This window comes from Lytechinus pictus, chromosome 11 (genome assembly GCF_037042905.1).
Source record: "Lytechinus pictus isolate F3 Inbred chromosome 11, Lp3.0, whole genome shotgun sequence".
In the NCBI taxonomy this organism is placed as follows: Eukaryota; Metazoa; Echinodermata; class Echinoidea; order Temnopleuroida; family Toxopneustidae; genus Lytechinus; species Lytechinus pictus.
This window is the reverse complement of record NC_087255.1, coordinates 17,055,168-17,074,975: the sequence shown is the minus strand read 5'-3', so window position 1 is coordinate 17,074,975 and position 19,808 is coordinate 17,055,168. Positions and strand designations below refer to the sequence as shown.

The 19,808-nt window shown below is 35.1% G+C and overlaps 1 protein-coding gene across 1 annotated transcript; it reads left to right on the top strand.

Moving 5' to 3' along the window:
* The first annotated feature begins 7,861 nt into the window (after window positions 1–7,861).
* Window positions 7,862–14,875, top strand: LOC135156019 (SOSS complex subunit C-like). The gene is made up of 5 exons (XM_064106883.1): window positions 7,862–8,039; window positions 11,416–11,500; window positions 12,058–12,091; window positions 13,227–13,286; window positions 13,605–14,875. The coding sequence occupies exons 1-5, from the start codon at window positions 8,009–8,011 to the stop codon at window positions 13,704–13,706; spliced, it is 312 nt and encodes a 103-aa protein (XP_063962953.1). The 5' UTR covers window positions 7,862–8,008; the 3' UTR covers window positions 13,707–14,875.
* Window positions 14,876–19,808: the final 4,933 nt, after the last annotated feature.

Here is a 19,808-nt window from a genome sequence, read left to right as displayed (position 1 = left end):
TCGTACGCGCACGCATTTCCGACTTTTGTAAACAAACACGCAGTGCATGACGGGAATCCGAACCCGCCCTAATTACTCGTATACATATACACAGACACAATTATTCGCCGGGGCCTAGCCATGCCGGTACCCGGTGGAACTCTTGTGGGAAAAACTTAATTTCGCTACCCGGATCCTCCCTGAATTTTGGTGGAGAAGCGGAGCAGAAGGTTTAATATCTTATCCATGCCCATATATAAGTGGCAAACTTGTCAACAGGATTTCTACAAGCTGATGAGATAGAACTTGAGACAGTGTCGAAAACTGCAATATTGAGCTGTAGTTTCGCCCCCGGGCCCGGGGAAGGGGGGGGGCGGGGTACTCACGAAATATGGCAAATGGGGATGTGCCGCTGGAATGGGTCGCTTTTTTGCCGGGAAGAAATCCCTAAACATGGGGTATGGTTTTATGCTGGAAAATCCCTAAACATCTGGCCCATATTTTTGGATACTCACTTGCCTTAAACATGGGTCCATGGCCCCATTTTTTAGATGGCCTTAAACATGGGTCCATAAATTCTCCTCCAATTTTGGGTAATAACTTCTTTTTTTTTTTTGCTTGTCAAATTTTGATAAATCCTTAATAATGGATACCTTTTTAGCCAAAATGACCCGTAAAAATGGGTATGGGTTTTGAATCTTCAACCCCCGTCCAAACCAAATCTAAGTACCCCCCCCCCCCGGGTACTTTCGCCGATAGGACTTGGTCACGGTGATTTCAGGCGCGGTTCTGGGGGAGCCTGGGGACAAAATCGAAGCCTTCCCAAAAATCGCTCAATACCACCCCCCCCCCCCAAAAAAATCGACCACGTATATACAAAGAAAAAAAGTAGATATTGTAATTATGTAGGCCCTATATGCGTACATTACCCAAATTTTCAAATTGTTGTTGTTATAAGAAATGTCTATGTTATGTTATTTTTATAAATGTGAACTGTACTTTAATGTTAATGTTCTTTATCATCAGCTAATGAGGAGAGTCTTCTAACAGAAATTTGATTTCTTTTTAATGCTCCCCAAAAAGCAGGCATTAGCTGGTGTTATTTCCTTTTTTAGTGTGTGTGTTTTCCTTTCAATCTTTCTGATATTGTATTTTGAATATCGTATGACGATTATTTTCAATGTTCTGAAATTTACAATTGTTATGAGCGTAATAAAATACGATAAATAAATACAAATTAATTAATGCAGGATTCCCTTAATGTCGTAAAGTGCTTTAAAATCAAGTTCTACTATTCAAATTCGATAATGTCCTCGCTCGGTCATTTAATGCTCCCTTGCAAAATAACAACTAAATGCAAAATACATTAAGGAAGTCAATGATCTCCTGCATTAGTATTAATAGACTGCCTTGGACTTTTTTTTTTCAAATTAACCTCCCTGTATAGGGCCTACTTGCCATGATATTGAAGTTTCAACTCTAAACCTGTCCGTATTTTGTCAAAAGCGCTCCGAATTATTTTACTTTACAATTTTTTAATGTCAAATTTGATGGTTTTATAGCGGTTTCAGATGTTTTTTCAAACACATTTTTGCATTGGATTAAGTTTTGCTGCATCCCCAATCACTCCCTGCCCTCCGCCCCGTGATATAAGCAACATGTAGAATGATTTGACTCTATTCTCTTCTACTCTATTGCAGCACTGCTCTATTGTGTAGACTTTCGTGTTATACAGGGCAGTGATCACGTGGGTCGTTTTTTTTTTTTACAGCCAATCATGTTTACTCCCATTCAGTAATTTTAAGTGTTGCAGATGTATTTGGAAGTTCATAGGTTGCTCCAAGTGCTAGGTTTCAGTTCAAAACATTTCTCCCTGGTCACCACATTGCCTCATAATATAGTCAAGGGGTGTCATTGACATTAAACCCCATTCTCTGCCACATGTTCTTTTATACATTTTCACGTTCAAAAGTCTCTAACTTTTGAAAATATCGCTCTTAAAAAACAGCTGGTGTCGACATGCAACACAAACCCACTTCCTGGGAAATGAAAAAAGGGGAAAGAAGTTTCCTTCCTCACAAAGAAGGCTCCAAATCAAAGCAGTGGCAAAAATAGTCATTTTCTGACTGGTTGCCAACTCAACACAAGACAGAAGAAGAAGAAGAACCTGAGAACCAGTCCTCCCCCACCCCATATCGTTAAATGCCCCCGGGGGGGCCACTTACATTGACGAGTGGATACCATGCGCGACCCAAAAAACACGTAAAAAGGATGTCTTTTTCACGATAGGGCACGTTACGTACGTAACGTGATAAGGGTGTCAAAAACACAAAAATAATGAAAAAAGGGTATCTATTTCGCTAGGACAATTACGTGTTTAGGGTCGAATTTGCGGGGATGATAAAACAAAATTAAAATGTTTTATAAAGGATGTCCTTTTTGCCCCAACACTTCGTGTTTAGAGTACGTCCAATTTGCGCGAGGTGTAGAAGGTGGGGTCGTATACTAAACCAAACAAGGTAAAGCCGACGACCGAAGTACCCGTAACAATAAAACATTCCTGTACTTGTTTAGGGGTTCATTTCAGGGAATATTTGCCAACAGTATCGTTTTGTTTCCAATACTTGTTAAGGGTAGGGTTTCACACGCCAATACTTGTTAAGGGGTGCATTTTCAGAATATGGAAATTACGTGTTTAGGGTGCTTTTCGAGACCCCTTGGTCGCGCATGGTATCCACTCGTCAATGGAAGTGGCCCCCCCCCCCCGGGTAAATGCCCTCCGATAACACCCATCAAGCCCTGATGCATGATAAAGATAACACATTCTCAAGCATTTTGAAAATGTGATTATTTTCGCTCGGTCGCTAATCGATCTTCATCGCATATGATCAAAAAGATATTTTTATAGGGGGATATCGAGAGAGGGGACTAGCTACTTGGTTAGTATAAGTCTTCCCACAAAAGGCAAATTTCATTATATTGAATAAACCAATGTCAAAAGCCCCCAAATGTCCCACCCCTCCCCCAGAAAATTTTAGTCGAGAACAGCACCTAGCTGGGTAATTTATTTGATCACGATCAAGATTTTATACATCCATGAAATGCCCATCCATTTTCCATATTTCCCTTATTGCTTTATAGGAATAGGATTCCATCTATGTATGGTAACACTTACTGCCAAATGTTATTGCTAAAGACATTCTTTTTTAAATAAAAAAAGTTTCACCATAAAGCCTTTTAATGTATGACATATATGCCCCAAGATGTTAATGTAAGAGAAAATCAAAACTTAAACGAGTTTAAAGTGAAATGAGACGTGTTTCTTTGATAATTTTTTTTAAATAGGCCTAGCTATTGCCCAGAGTTTTTTTTTAATGAAACTGCACACATGGCTCACGCCAAAACTAAGAATTTTTATTTCGCAAATAGGCCTTGAATTACCTTCTTGCATATAATTTTCGAACATCGCTTGCTCACGACGACGGGATTTTCATATAAAACTCAAATCAAATGGATTATGCAAGAAGGTTTCAGTGGCAGATAGCCAATAAAGCAATTGAATTTTAGTCCAAAAAAGTCCAGCAAAGGTTCGCTCAAATTACGGTACGAATTTTCCGTGTGGAAGGTCCGATGATTCTAAAAATGAATTGTAATCATCATTACAATCAGGGGCGGATCCAGCCTCCGCCAATAGGGGGGAGGGCGGAATTTTTTTCAACCATATTTTCCCCGATCGGCAACTCGAAGCTGATTTTTGGTTTCTTTGAAGGGGTAGTCCTAATAGTCACTTCTTAGCTTTATTCTTATAAATCAACGTCAATACATAATATCATAATCCTTATTTATATAATGCGAGCGCGAAGCGCGAGCTGATTTTTTTGGGGAAATCTTATGTATTTTTCCCTAAAATTTGAACATTCTGGGCAATGTTATCCTGAAAAAGATGTGTATGCAACTAAATAATAACTACGAATGCGAAGCGAAGCAGAAATGGACTGATGGAAAAGGTACCTGTTAAAGACTGCATCCAGTTAGCCATGAAGACGTTACACATTTTAAAAATCAAATAATGCGAGCGCAATGCGCGAGCTGAAATTTTTACCCAAAGAATGGAAATTATAAGCACTTTTTGTAACTTAAACAGAATAGGTATATAATTTAACAATTGATGCGAGCGCGAGCGTAAAATTTTGAGATTTACCTACTGAACGAGTCATTCAGTCTCTTCATGATTTGTAAACCATGAAAATGATGAGTAATTGGGGTCTACCTTACATTAATAATGCGAGCGCAAAGCGCGAGCAGAAAATTTATAAATTTTAAAAAATTATAAAATTTACGTTTTAAACTGATCGAAAAGGTACCTGTTAAGGACTGCTTGCACTTAGCTATGAAGTTGTTACATATTTTAACAATCAATAAATGTGAGCGCGAAGCGCGAGCTGAAAAAATTGACATTTCTACATAAAGAATGGAACATTTTTTTAATTATTTTTTTAAAATTGTGAACAGGATAGCTATATAACTAAACAGTTGATGCGAGCGCGAAGACCTATAAATCTTAAAAAGAATGAGTAATGGAGGATCTTCCTACAGTAATAATGCGAACACAGAGTGCGAGCAGAAAATTTTTGATATTGTGATCTGAAACTGGATAATGATTTAAATAGAGAACAAGTTGAGTATCTGAATAAACATGCGCGCGCGTGTTTCATATTTAGACCTAGAATCCAGCCATTCTAAATAAATCTTTTATCATGAAAATCAAAGCGAGCGAGAAGTGCGAGCTTAAACTATTTGATATTCTTATCTGAAAAAAGAATCAATTTCAGCTCTATATTTCAAGCACTTTCAACTCCTCTTGCTAAGCGCGAGATGAAACAAAAAGGACAATTTAAATTAATATCTCATTCATTAATGCCTAATGATGATATTATACCCTGAAAACTGGACATTTCAAGCACTTTTGTAATTATGAAAATGATGCATCAGTTAATATATTTTTAACCATTGATGCGAGCGCAAATTGCGAGCCAAATTTTTTTATAAATTGTCATGAAAAGGGGATTTTAAGTAGTTTGTATAATCAATATTTGAAGAGCTCACTTGCAAAAGGGGTTAGGTCCATTTTTCGTCAAATTTGATTATTTGGTCTCAATGTATAGCTTTTTAGTAGCTTTATAAGATGATACCAAAGAAAAGTTGAAATTCCTATTTAAAAGTGATCAAAAATGGCAAAGAAAAATCACTCTTTTTTCAAAAGGGTTTAGGTCCATTTCAGTTAAGTTGCAAAAGGGATTAGGTCCACACCGATTTTTTTTGGAAAAGAATATTTTAAAAAATATAAATAAAGGTAGATTTCTTTTACACTCAATTTTATGTTGTCATGGTAGGGAATCTTGAAAATTTAGTTTCGCATAAGAATATGCAATATAGGAGAATTAAAAAAAAAATGATTTTCTTGGAGTGGACCTAACCCCTTTTGCAAACAAACTCTTCTGAAGAGCTCATTTGTCAAAAGGGGTTAGGTCCATTGTTCATAAATTTTATTGTTTTCTGTCTCAAAACCTCTAAATTTTTAGTCGCTTTGATGAAAACAAAGAAAATTTGAAATTTACATGAAAACGTGAAAAAAGTGGCAAAGAAAAATCACTTTTTTTAATCAAAATAGATTGGATTCATTTCAGTTTACTTGCAAAAGGGCTTAGGTCCACAATGATAATTTTTAAAAGAATTTATAGGAAAAAAATTGAAGACAGGTAGATTTCTTTTATACCCAATTTTATGTTCACATGATATGGTAGTACATCATGACAATTTATTTTCTCATAAGAATATTGCAGTAAGTGAGAATAAAAAACATGGTTTTTCTCAGAATGGTCCAAAGTGGACCTAAGCCCTTTTGCAACTAAACTCTTCATTTAGACATAGATAACTCGCCAATCAAAATGCGAGCGTGCAGCGCTAGCAGATACGTTTTGACAATTATACCTGTAAATGGATATTTTGACAACTTTATGGAATACACGCCGAAAATAAAAGGTACCTGATAAATCAAAGTAAAAAAATGTTAATATTCAGACCATAAAACTGATCTTTACAGAGCACTTTTTAAAATTAAATTTGTAAATCACATAAAATAATGCCAAAGTTCGATTTCCGAGGTGGAATATATTTTGTATATTGACTTCCAAACTTGATATTTAAACTCCATATTGAACAAAATATGAAAATCACTATATGCAATGCGAGCGCGAAGCGCGAGCAAAAATTTTGACTCTAAAGATTCTTTTTATTTTCCAATGGTGCGCTAGTGCCCTTTGGTAAGGCATTTATCCTCATTACCAGGTCCCTCGGAAAGGACCTTAAGCCGTCGGTCCCCTGGTTGCTTGCTCACATGCATTCGTGCTTTCTTAGCAGTCAGGTAAAAAAACCTCGGTATAAGTCTTCCCCTCATCTCATTTTATTCACTCGTCTTCTTCCTCTTCGTTTTCTCTTCTCTTTTACCTCCTTTTTTTCTTTCTTTTTCTTTCTTTCTTTTTTTTTCTTCATTTATTTGCTCCGCCAATAGGGGGGGGGGGGGCCCTCGGCCCTCCCCCCCCCTGGATCCGCCTATGATGATTCAAGATTCACGTGTGAAAGCCCCTCTGTACGCTCGTGAAAGCAGCGCATAGACACTAGCTTTGTGGCAACGAACGTAGAGGGCAGCAACACACAAGCGTGTTGCTCTAAGGAAGGTCAACTCCGCTCGAATTTTGTGACCACTTTAAAAAATAAGGTGGGGTTTTGGGAAATTTGTCGAGTTGATTTTTTTTCATTTGTTAATTTCAAATATTTTTTAATAAACAATTATTAGATCGGTTATTCTGGGTATAAATATTAAAAATATTACTTTTATTTAAAAAAAAAATATTTAGCTTAAATAATCATGATTTTGACATTTTTCCTCATTTTGGAATATTAAGCCTGTGACGAGGATACCTCATATCTCTTATTTTCTTCTGCTGAATTTCGCTGCACCACTAATAAATGCATAGACAACCACCGTAATAATCGAGGTCATTTTTCTGGCCTGGGTGCGCCGAGTCTAGCTGGGCCAGTCGCGCAGCTAGCTAGTGACATTGATGATGCGCTGGGGCTTCAGGCGACTCGTCATAGATCTAGCAACTTAGACAATGACGTCTAATTTGCCTGGCCTGATTTGAAGTGTAATGGCTTCAGGGCTGATGTTAATCAACGATGATTGTTCAAGGTTAGATTTCAAATTTTAAATGTCATTTGACTTTTAAGTCTATAAATCTTAAATAAAGGCGCTGTATCCCCGAAATCCGGGTCTAAATTTCAACTCTGAGTCCGAGACCATGGCATGGACGGCGAAAAAACAACCCATGCATCGGATGCATTGCATTGGCTGCGCGCTGCGCTGCAGCTGCACTGTGATGATGGGTTCAGCGAAGAGCTCAGAGAAAATAAGGTGGTTATATTCAATCCCGAAATGCTTTGCGAGTGGTCACAAAATCGTCTCGACGCAAATCACCTAATACAGCCGTCTGGTGAAATCGCTGATAACAACAATCACCGATTTGGTAATGATTTTAGTTTCCTGAAACTTATATTTGTAAAGTTTTAAATATCAAAGTATGTTTTTATATGTATGTATATTCCTCAACATATTTTTAAAGTTATCTTTGATATTGTTGTAGTCATATTCTTTCATATTCGTTTTTTGATCGCTACTAATTTGTTGTTGTATTGGATCGGCATTTGATTTCGTTGGCATGAACAATAAAATACGCGCGCAGCTCAGCTGCATGCGCGTATCGAGTTGACCTTCCTTATAGCAACACGCTTGTGTGTTGCTGCCCTCTACGTTCGTTGCTTTGTGGTTTTCTTTCGCATTTTCAAACGTCGCTTCCAATTTCGGCCTAGCCTCGGCCTCGGACCTTGGTCGATGATTTTCTTTGGATATTTTGCTCTCTTTTCAGCATTGTAGCTTATTTGTTTTCTTCAATTGATAACATTCCTCGAAATGTCAGCCCCAGGATCTAGCACAAATCAAGGTAAAATCAGGTTTTCATAGCAAAACTTGAAGTCTTCATATTCTGTGGGTATTAAAACTTGGTGTGTCCCATATACTTATTTTCATGTTAGTGTACTACAGTACGTCAAATAGGTTGCCTGAACTTGAACTTGAAGTCCGTCTTTTTGGAGGAGTTTTTGAACATTTTTCTTTCGTCTCGCCTGTATTGCAGAGCGAGACTACGCTTTTCCAATAGCGATGGTGGCGTCTTCAACATTGAAATCTGAACCAAGCCAAACCCACTCTAGGCGACACCCCAATACTTACCCGTGCTCACTTGTTCACTGCAACCACCCTGCCTGTGGGGAATCTACAGGTTGGACTATGGCATGCCAATGCTGTACAGAGCACACACTTTAAAAAATGATTAAAATATCACTTTTGTAACCAAAATTACTAATTTACGTACAGTTGCAATTTATTTTTCATTAGTAACTTGAGAATGATTTTTATATTCACTAGAGCGCTCAAAAACTTGAATTTTGGGCATATTTTTGTGTACGCCCTCCATTGGTGGAAAATAATATGGCAAGAAAATTTTCATTTTTTATCTCTATTTTTAATTGAGAAATAAATAATTTAAAGAATCAAATTTACTTAAGGGCCAAGTTGTATGACAAATAGGTGTAATGAAAACTGTCAGTGTAAAAAAATCAAGCATTTGTCCCAAAGAAAAAGAGAAAATAAGCCAAACATTGCCATCCTTATTTTGCCACACATGGAGATATAACTGAGAACAAGGTTATATCATAACCTTGTTCATTGAATGAGTGCCCGTGCTAATAAACTGGGCCTCCACTCACGCGCGTTTGGGCCTCCCTAGCTTAGAACTAAGCACTAATATCACCTTAAAAACTAAATCTACAAGGTATGTATAATCTATTTATAACTTTAATAATGTTTAATCGGTACTCACCGGTTCTTTTGTTGCATTTTCAGACCATTTCTCACAATTCTTCGTAAATATTTGCGGCAAATTTTGTCGCCATAGACAGCTTAGCGTCCATCTTTATTGATAAATGGAGCGCCCTTTACGATAGTTGTTAATGCCGCGGATAAATCGTTCGGCATTTTGGCCTGTGTTCAAGGCGTTCTTTCTGTTTTATTTTTTATATTGAAGATTGTGCATTTGTTGAATAGCGCCGTCTACGTCAGGTATGAGATCGAGTGTATAAATACACTCTTCCAAAATAATTATGATTCCGACCTGGCGCTGTTTAACTTCAATCTCTTTCACCTAAATTAGCGATGAATGCTAGCATTATAAAATATATATTATTAACGTCTGACGAAAAGAATAACCAACCGATCAGCTGACGAGAACGCGAATCACGTGATCTTCATATCAGCTTCGATCGCGAGTCAGAAGAGAAGAGCAGCTGCCCAGAAAATCAGGAAAAAGCCGTGAAAATGTAAGTTCCCCTTCATTTCTTTCATTTTTTGTTGTTGCTAACGATGCATTTACACTATAAAATTATAATTCAAATAAGAGAAAGGAATATAGCTTGTACTTGTGATATAATTGCCTAAATATCCTGTTCTCAGAGATTTCTAACCAAAAATACTACTGATGTCGCCTATGAGGTCCATACATGTAATGTTGGACCTCATTGGTACTAGGAGTGAGCCAAACCCTCTGTAACTTTAAAGGAAAAGTCCACCCCACCAAAAAGTTAATTTGAATAAAACTTAAAAGGAGAAAAATCCAACAAGCAAAACACTGAAAATTTCATCAAAATCGGATGTAAAATAAGAAAGTTATGACATTTTAAAGTTTCGCTTAATTTCACAAGAACAGGTACATACACATCCTGGACGGTATGCAAATTGGCAGACTGATGACGTCACCCACTCACTATTTCTTTTGTATTTTATTATATGAAATATGAAAAATTCTAATTTTCTCCCCATTGGCATTGTCATGTGAAACAAAATTTTATTACTCCCTGAACATGTGGAATTACCATTTATTTTAACAGTTTATGGTTAAGTCAAGTTGGTCTTTATTGTCAAATCTGTAAAAATTGAAATATTATATAGTTCAAACAATAAAAAACAAAAGAAATAGTGAGTGATGGACATCATCGACTCTCATTTGCATATCACTGAGTTGTGCGTTTAACTGTTTTGTGAAAAAAAAGCGAAACTTAAAAATGTCAGAACTTTCTTATTTTACATCCGATTTTGATGAAATTTGCAGCGTTATGTTTGTTTTATTTTTCTCTATCGATTCAAATCAACAATTTTCTGGGGTGGACTTGGCCTTTAAGATCGATAACTTTAAAACTTAGAGTCTTAAAATTACAAAAAATCGTTTGAAATCATAGACATAGCACTTAGCAGAAAACATTGCAATAAAGTTGTCAATAGATTACAAACATTTCTCAACTAAAATTAAAAAGCGATACGATATTGGACGAGTTGGCATCAAATTTTTCAGCAGGGCCAAGATGTCTCCAATGCTGAGGCCGAGTTAGGTGGCACCCGTTCATGAAACTTAGACGTGATGGTAATCAAGTATCACTGATTATCTTGCATTAGTTTCAGGTCACTTGGTTAAGGTTAAAGATAAATTAGAGTTAATGAACTCTGACCATGTTTTGGGTATCAAGATTGAAATCTTAACCAAGGTTAAATTTTTGAAATGTCCTCGAACTTGGACATAATAAGAGTCATCAACTATCACTTATAGTGATTATCTTGTACATGTAAGAGTTTCAGGTCTCATGATCAAGGCCAGGTCATGTAGGGTAAATGAACTTTTATAATCTTTCGTAACTAATGTTAAGTTTTTTAAATGTCTTCATTACTTTGAAAATATAAGGACCTATTCATGAACAGTAAATGTATGGGTAATTTATTCAAGTATGAGTTGCAGGTTAGAAGATCAAGGTCAAAGGTCATTTAGGAATTTTAGGGTCAGTAAATTTTGACCATGTTCTGCTATCAATATCAAAATTTAATAAAGGTTTTAGATTTAGAATTTTAAAGATAATCATGAAATTGCTAATCCCTATTTCATATAGCTGTCATGTAATAGTCAGTTATCAGCAAATGGATGAATGCAATTTCAGGTCACTACTTTACTTCACATGACCCGATGATCTCCAAACCAAGCAGAGGAATGAGAATAGAGAGAAAATGTTAAAGGTCATATAATAAACTTACATAATGTATGTCAACATTGAAAAAAAAAAATAACCAGATGATATGATTTAAAATTTCTCAAGATAATTCATAAATTATTACAGTCAGTGTTATGATATCAAACATGTATATAATGGTTAACCGACCTTGTCAAAGATTAGATGAGTACAGATTATATTCCAGTTAAATGTCTATTTTCTTTGCCACAGTTGCACAGCAGAATCATAGAATGGCAATACTTGAAGACTTGCAGGAGAAGAAGAAACGAATGAGTGCCAGGATGCAATCAGGGGGGTAAGTCTTAGGGGCCAAGTTTAAAAGTCCAGAGGGTTGTTCCATAAAGCCATTGACTTCTCCTATGTTTACTTTTAAAAGTATTTGCCCCTCCAGAAAATGCTGCCTCTCTGGCATGGATTTAGAATAGATTTGAACTGATTTGTACTTGCTATGTGATTGCAAAGTCTGGTAATGAATTCCAGTCGTTACGACTTTGCATGGAGATGATGAATTCTGTAGATTGTAAGGTAATTTTAATTATATTATAATCATATCCCAAAGTGTTTCCTGATTTTATTTTGAATATGACTATGATACCAATTGCATCAAGGAAAATAAGTCATGTGATAGATTTAGAAATGCTTATTAATATTTCGGAAGGATCAGATGACTGGGTAATGATTAATTACAATGTAAAGCACTTAGAAACACAAAGTTATTAAATGCTGTATAAATTGTAACTATTATTGTTGTTATTATTTATCTAGAATGATAGTCTATGTTACTTTCATAATATCTGTTACTCGAAAAGTTTTGTAATGAGTAAATTATTAATATTTTTCCACTTATTTCAGAGCTGGAATGCAGTTAAAAGACAATGGAATGGGGGTAAGTACATAAGACTTTGTGATATTAAAAAACAATATGAAAAGTCAAGGTTGAATTCATTTTCTGGTAACATTTAATAATTAATCACATCCATTATTAGGTATCAGCTGAAAGCTTAACGGAAGTTTGCATCAAAAGACCAGAGTTAATAATTTCTTTTAATGGGTGAACTCCTTATACAAATCCACAGGAATCGTGTTTTCTAGGCAAAGTTACTATGACGCCCACAAAATGTATGAAAGTTTACAAGTGTAATAATTTTAGTACAATGTAAGTATTCTAGATTGCACAGAAAGAATTAAAGCTACTGAGTGCCAAGGAATGTCATGAGTTCAAATGTTATCATTAGACCTTGTTGGAATTTGATAGCGTTTTGGTACTTACCCACTTGGTGCAAAGGGTTATATGACAAACAACATCATATAATGCTCTGTATATTTTACACATATCCTCACACGGTAAAGCCGCTATCTCTCTGCTAAGCCTGAAATATCCAAGGCTGAAGTCAAGAATGTCGCTCGAGTTTAATAGCTGGCTCCTCTTATTAAACTTTATTCACATTGTTGCCAAATATGCCAGTAATGCTCATGATAACATTTCTTTAAAACATCTATAAAATAACAACTATACATGATGCCTGGGCCTATATTCTCAAAGTAAGTTTCAATTGTACCATGGTACAAAACCATGGACTGCAGATTTCTTGAATTATCTTGCTTCAATTAGGTGCCTTTAGCCAAAAGTGTGCATATGTGAATTATCAAGTTTTCAAGTAGAGTAATTTCACATGTTTTTCTTCGATCTCACTACAACAGACTAGCGATTGTTATGTTGAGACAAATTTTTGAATATACTCTTTTTTGTAAAAAAATAATTTTTTTTTCCTTCTAAGAATACTTTTTTGTTGTAGAAGGTTGGCAGGTCTGATCTTAGGAGACATAGAGGTAGATAACATATATACCTGTATTTTGCATAATCTGGTATACAAAAAGTTGTCTTGACTTTGGCAAATATTAATAACTTAACGGTATAGTGGAAGGTCTAATTCTACCTGTATTTAGCATTGGAGTGTAGGCCAACTTGCTCTCCTGCCATATTTCTTTAAATTCATTTTTCATTTAAATCTTTATTTCAGTTGATGCGAGACCCCCAAGAAGCTCAGATGTCAGCTAATAAACAGCAACAAGCTTTGCAGGTATATTGAATTGTTTTTACAGAAAAATAGTGGCCTTGGTCATTTCAAAGCAATTTGAAAGAGCTCGAGCTCCATAGGGTTGATTCTGTACATGATTAAGTGCTGAAAAGTTTAGGCAATAACGTCATTGTCATCTTTGAATCATCATTAATTCAGCAATCCTGGAATCTCTTTTATTGTGTTTATGTCAAATCAATGTAAGTATTCCATTTATTTTCATGACCAGACCCATACTCTATCTACATTTTTCCTTGATGAATTGTTTTTGGTTCGTAAAAAAAATTAATAAGTGATCGTTATTTTGTCCTCCCCATGCAGCATGCCCATACAAATTCTTCAGCATATTTCATCACTCAAGACTCGTCGTATGGGAACCTCATCCTTCCAGTTATACCCAGGATAGCTCAGCCTATAGAATGATGCATGCCTACTATAGCATCAAAAGACTTTAAGACATGGACATTCAGAAATACCCAGCTTTGCCAATGGGATATGTTACACATTTGAAGGATCAAGGGAAATATTTCCTGCTTTGGTGCTACATGTATGCCATACGTTAAGATGCGAGAACAATACATCACTCATTAGGGAGGTATATTTCTTCAGAACACCAATTAAATGTCTATTTAATTTCATGTATAATGTGTTATTCACAATGGTTAATGATTTTGTGCTTGTTTTCCTCAAACTTTTTATATAGTCAATTGCATTGAATTAAAACACCTAATATCTAGATGATTAGAACCAACATTTAATTTCTATTTTAAATGTTTTATGATCGCATAAGATTGATGAATTACAAAATGCAAACAAATATGTCACTACAGTCACTATGTTTGCTTGCTTTGCTAAAATAATGGAGACATGAAATAACTACTCCATGGAATATTTGATGTTAGGAAAGCAAGTGTTATTTATTTCTTTTGATACTTGATTTTGATATACATTTCTTAGTAATCAACTTTAGTGAATTCATATTTAAGATGTTTATTTTTTGTTAATTAATGATTTTAATATTGATAATCACTATAAATTGCCCTTTTCTTGAATATAGTATGATACGATAACTCATCAATTGTATTTATTTTAGGATTAATTCATTCTACAGCAAATTATTTGTTTTCTATTAAAACAAGAGAAGATATTCTCATTTGCGAGTGTGACCCAAAGTGATTCTTGCAATTATGTTTTACACACCTTTATAAACATGATTTCCATTACTATACACACATACAAAGAAAAATTATGTAATAAATTTGCATGTACTTGTACTTTTTTGAAATGTTTATGTACATGTACAAACATCCAGTGAAAATTCATGATGATGCCTCTATTATGTTGTACATAGAATTATTAAATATTGTAAAGATATTTTTGTTTAATTGCCAATATCAAATTGGTTTAGCATCGTAGCAGACGAGCAGTGTCTTGATATATTCAAGTAAATCATATCGCATTTGTGTATTGCACTGCTGGGTACATGTATTATTGCAAACACTGCTGTCATATCATCACATTTTGTAAAGTTTTGGAAGAATTTTAATGTAACATTTGTATATTTGTATATAAATGTCCCAATGAAATGGAAATGACTATTTGTTTGGTGTCTTATGATTTGTGGAGTCGATTAATCTTCCAGGAAATGTTTTCCGTATTTCAAGGTTTTGCCTAGATTCTGGAATCAAAATAAATGGCAGTGAATGAATATTACAGAGCTGCCAACCTCAACCTGAACAAGAATATTTCAGTATTTTAAAAGCTGTAAATCAGTATTTTGGTGATGAAATCAGGATTTTGGTGATGAAATCAGGATTTCCAAAGAAATACCAAAGAAAGCACATAAAACTGAAACTTTGGAAATTAGTATTTTGCATGAAACCATCAGTTTTCCTCTCATTTTTCAGTATACTGAAAATCAATATTGTGAGGAAGAGAAGCCAATACAGCATCAACGAGAGAGGGAAATCGATGTGAGAGGAAAATAAAACGAGGGATACGTAAGAAAGAAAAGTGAAACGGATGTAAGAAATATGGACAGAGATTAGAGATGAAAGGGAGATATAGTAGGGGGCGTTTCAGAAGTTATCAGCACTGAATAAATTGTCGGCTCAAGAACTATTTTGCTGAAATCCTTGGTTTTGATTTGGCTAAGAAGCAGTATTCTAGTTTTGAAACCTTGCATATGAAACACATACTTTGTGAAAACAGCAGCAATAATTTGACCATGAAAGGGTATAGCTGGTAACGGACAGCTGAAATCTGTCTGTTTGGAATTTTAAAACATTTTTTTAACATTTTGAGTTTCTCCTTTAAAGACGGCTAGTCATCTCGCACAGTGTGAGGGACCTATGCCCCATAGGCTCAATGTACTATTCCCCCCTCCCCCAAATCAGTGGTTGGTTTTTTATAACATTGTTATAAAATAGAACCAAGGTGGTGTCATATATTTTTGTTGTATTAAAGGGGGGAAAAACAAGAATTAAGGTTTGGGGGCATGATAGGTTTCCTGTACGGAGTGTAAGAATGACTTCAGTCTATGGAAGAGGTGTACTGAAGCAAGACGTAGTCCAGTGGAACAACTGACAGAACGGAGACTGATGCTTTTGGTGTAAGTTGGGAAGGGCTGTGCCAGAGCAAGGTTACAAATAGTGATTGTCACCAACTATTATTAAAAGCTACCAGAAATCTAGGCCTCTGATTGTCTCGGAACAAATTAGTCAGTGAAAATCACTGGTGCTCCATGAAATAGCCCCTTGATTTAACCATGGAATCGCGGGGTCAAATGTATTTTAGGGTATGTTTTTTTCCAAAGCTTCTTTTTTTTAACACTAGCCAAAGTGTTTAGGGTATGTTTTTTCCACAAGCTTTTTCCTCCTTTCTGAAAAGGGTTGAGGTTCTTCCCGATTGTACGCAACGACCCTGCATGGGAACGGGCCTGTGAAACGGGAAAACGGTTATTGTTAGCAAGTAGACAAAACTTGTTTAGGGGTCATATTCTGGCGACAACTTGTTTAGGGGCCAAAATGTGTCAATTAAGCATGTGAAAAACTTGTTTAGGGGGCGTTTGGAAATAATTTGGTCACGCATGTGTACAGCAATACATTTAACTGACCCCCCCCCCCCCCCCCCCCTGGGTAACAACCCTCTTACACAAAATCCTGTAAATGCTTTGTTTTACAATGATCCTCTCTGTATTGGGGATGTATACATATATATTGTGTCTGAACTAAATGAAAGGGTGAGGTTTCATGCTTGTCTGACACTCAATTTTACACAAAATAAAGAACACAGAGTCCACATGAAATTATCAAATCAGCATTCAAAACTGTTATTTCTTTTTAATCATTCATAGCATTTCTGAACACACTTTTTGTAGTTTTTGTTTACAGTTTACACATTCATCAAAATATTTAGATCACACAAAAATAAAGTACAAATCTTCATCACTTTGAAATGTAACAACACTGCTTTTTAACTAACTTTTTAAACTTTAATCATCTTTATATAAATGTGGCTTTGTACAACAATGAAAGATTTTCCTTGCAAGCTTACCAAAAAAGAAGCTTAATTGAGGGCAACTTGTATCGAACAAAAAATATTCATTATTATAGCAAAAACCTATTTGTATCTTACACTTTATATTGCACTACATACCTACATAAATAAACACATCTGGGACTATATATCTTATGGAGACTAGGAAAGTGAAATAAGTTTCTTGCTTTTTAACATTTAGGCTTTATTTCAATGACAGCAAGGAAAGGGGTAGTGGATGATTAAATCTGAAAGTAGGCTGTCAATAGGTTAACATCGTAAACATTCATCAGGAAATAACCGGCAAGTCACATCTGGAAATACAGAGGCAAATAGGGAAGAATAAATACGTTACTGATTCACTTGAACATATGCATGCCATATAGAGGGGAAGTTCAACCTGACAATACATTTTTTTTAAATAAAAAGCAGAAAATTTTGAGAAAATTTTTGGGGAAAATTTAATTTTAAAAAATTTGTCAAAAAATAAGAGTTTTGAATCGTTAAATTGTTGAATCTCTGACGTCACATGCGAGCAACTCTCCCATTATCATGTACAGTAATATAAATACTTGTACTATAAATTGAATTTTTTTAATGGAATATGATAAATAAAAATATTTCTTTTACAGAAGTGGGTACGAAGTAATGTGTCTGGGATATATCCACCAAACAAATAAAATCACTTATAGAACAGGACATGTTTTAAAATATATATCACATGTGATGACGTATGAAAGAGCTGCTGGTCTGAGATGTCACAAAATCATAACTACAAATATTCATTACTCCATCTTTTAGATTTTCATCAAACCTTCACCAAAATTTTTCTCTATAATTTTTTTCTGCTTATATTCAAACCAACTTATTATCAAGGTAAACTTCGACTTTAACAAATTTCATATAAACACCAGTCAATAATGGTAATGATACTGTTCAGGTTGATTTGGGTGATAGGTTGCCTTTTGGTGTCACTCGGAGGTCTACAATCAGCTATACATCAATTAACATACTAATACATATGAGTATGATAATGGGTGCTACATCCTTTTTTTTACACATAATACATAATGATATCGTTCATATGTCTGCTACATGTAACTATTATGGACAGCTATGCTGAAGTTGATGCATAATTTTTGAGAGCCAGTAGGGCTGTATCTCACAGATATGGGTGATATATAAATATTACTTTACGATTACATGTCTTAAATTATCATTCATTATTTTTTATGTTTGAACAGCATGGGAGGGAAAGACACATATCAGGGCCCCGTTGAACAAAGAGTTACGATTGATCCGATCAGTCGCAACTATGGAAAGCCAGCAAAGTCAACATATGAAATGCATGTTTGTTAAAAAAAATTATAGATATGAATGCATATCCATAAATTCATTGATTTCTTGACAATTTGGGGTGTTCTCCTTTGATTACAAAGGACATTTTGCAAATTTCCTCTAGAAAAAATTATGACACTGATGGATTTCCATAGAGTTACGATTGATGTTGTCATTTGTACTTGGTCCATTTCTTTCTACTGTACTACCTACTGTTCCTAATCTTGGTCCAATGCTTCCATGAACCAATATCTGATCAAACGTTCTTCCTGCAAAACACATCTTGTCTAATAACACAAACACTTTGTTCAAATTCTTACACTGACAAGTTGATGTAGGCTGCCTGACTTGGCGACACCAACCCATCAAATCCAAGGTACATGAACATTCAACCATTGCTTAGTTGTATCAAACTTGCAAAGCCTAAAGAGCATAATAGCACTTTGTTTCATTGAAAAACAAATCCCTTTTAAATAAGTCTTTCATAGAATTTCTATCCGATGGTGTGTTCGTCAAAATACAAAAAAAGAAGTGATAATCGTGCAAGGGTTATAACTGTGAATGTTTGTAAGTCTTTATAAAAATGTTCACTTGTATAATTTTAAAGAAATGCTGTTGACACAGCTCTATTAGTTATTTCAGAAATCGTAAAGTGCACCCAGAAATATTCTCTCCTAACAATACATTCTCCTCAACACAATAATGATAAAAGAGCGGAAACATCGTTTCTGGGGAAATTTCACAAAGATTCAAGTGTCTGAAGTCGCACTTAAATTCCCAACTGCGCGCGGTATAAATCGCATCAACGCATTGGTCGGATCATGCTCATGGGATATAACAATAGCGTACTAATCAACAAGATTGCGTGTTAAATATCATGTGCGGTTTGGCATTTACGCATGACTTTGAAGTCAGACTTAACTCTTTGTGAAACTCGCCCAGATCCCTCTTCCCGGCAGTAACCACCCTACTAATGATGCTTCCACAACATGTACACAATCAATAATCCAATATATACACCTCTTGCCATCAAAATATCCTTCAAATATGTACAAAGAAGTCTCTGACCAATTATTCTATTCTTCCACGGAGAGCGGGATGGGGAGGGGGTACTTCATAGTATTTGAAATAGAAAAAATTAAAATCTTCCTTATTCCAGATAAAAAAAGAATAATCTTGCATTTACTATAGAAAGAAACAGTCATTTGAATTATTGAAAAAAAAACATGCAAAGTTGAAAAGATAAATATTTAAGTACAAAGACATACATTAAATTCACTTCTTGTTTTCTTAGATTTTTGGTTTTATCGGACATGCTCTAGCAACAGAAAAAAAAAATGCTCAGAAATCATACCTATAAAATCACAATTTATGCCATTCTAATTTGGTTCAGGTTTGTTAAATATATTTGCACAACATAATACAAAGCATATCAAACTTTGGGACAATCGCATTAAATAGAGAGTTGCTGCCTGTATGTTCTTTCAAAGTACATTTTTTCCCCTAAGGAGATTCTGTCTGATTGTATTCCTTCATAACTCAGTTTCTGTGAATACCTTAGAAAAAACCTTTTGAAAAATCATTGTCATACCTTTTTGTACATGTACCAGTTCATGCTGAAGAATCATGTCCTCATGATAAATTCAGAAA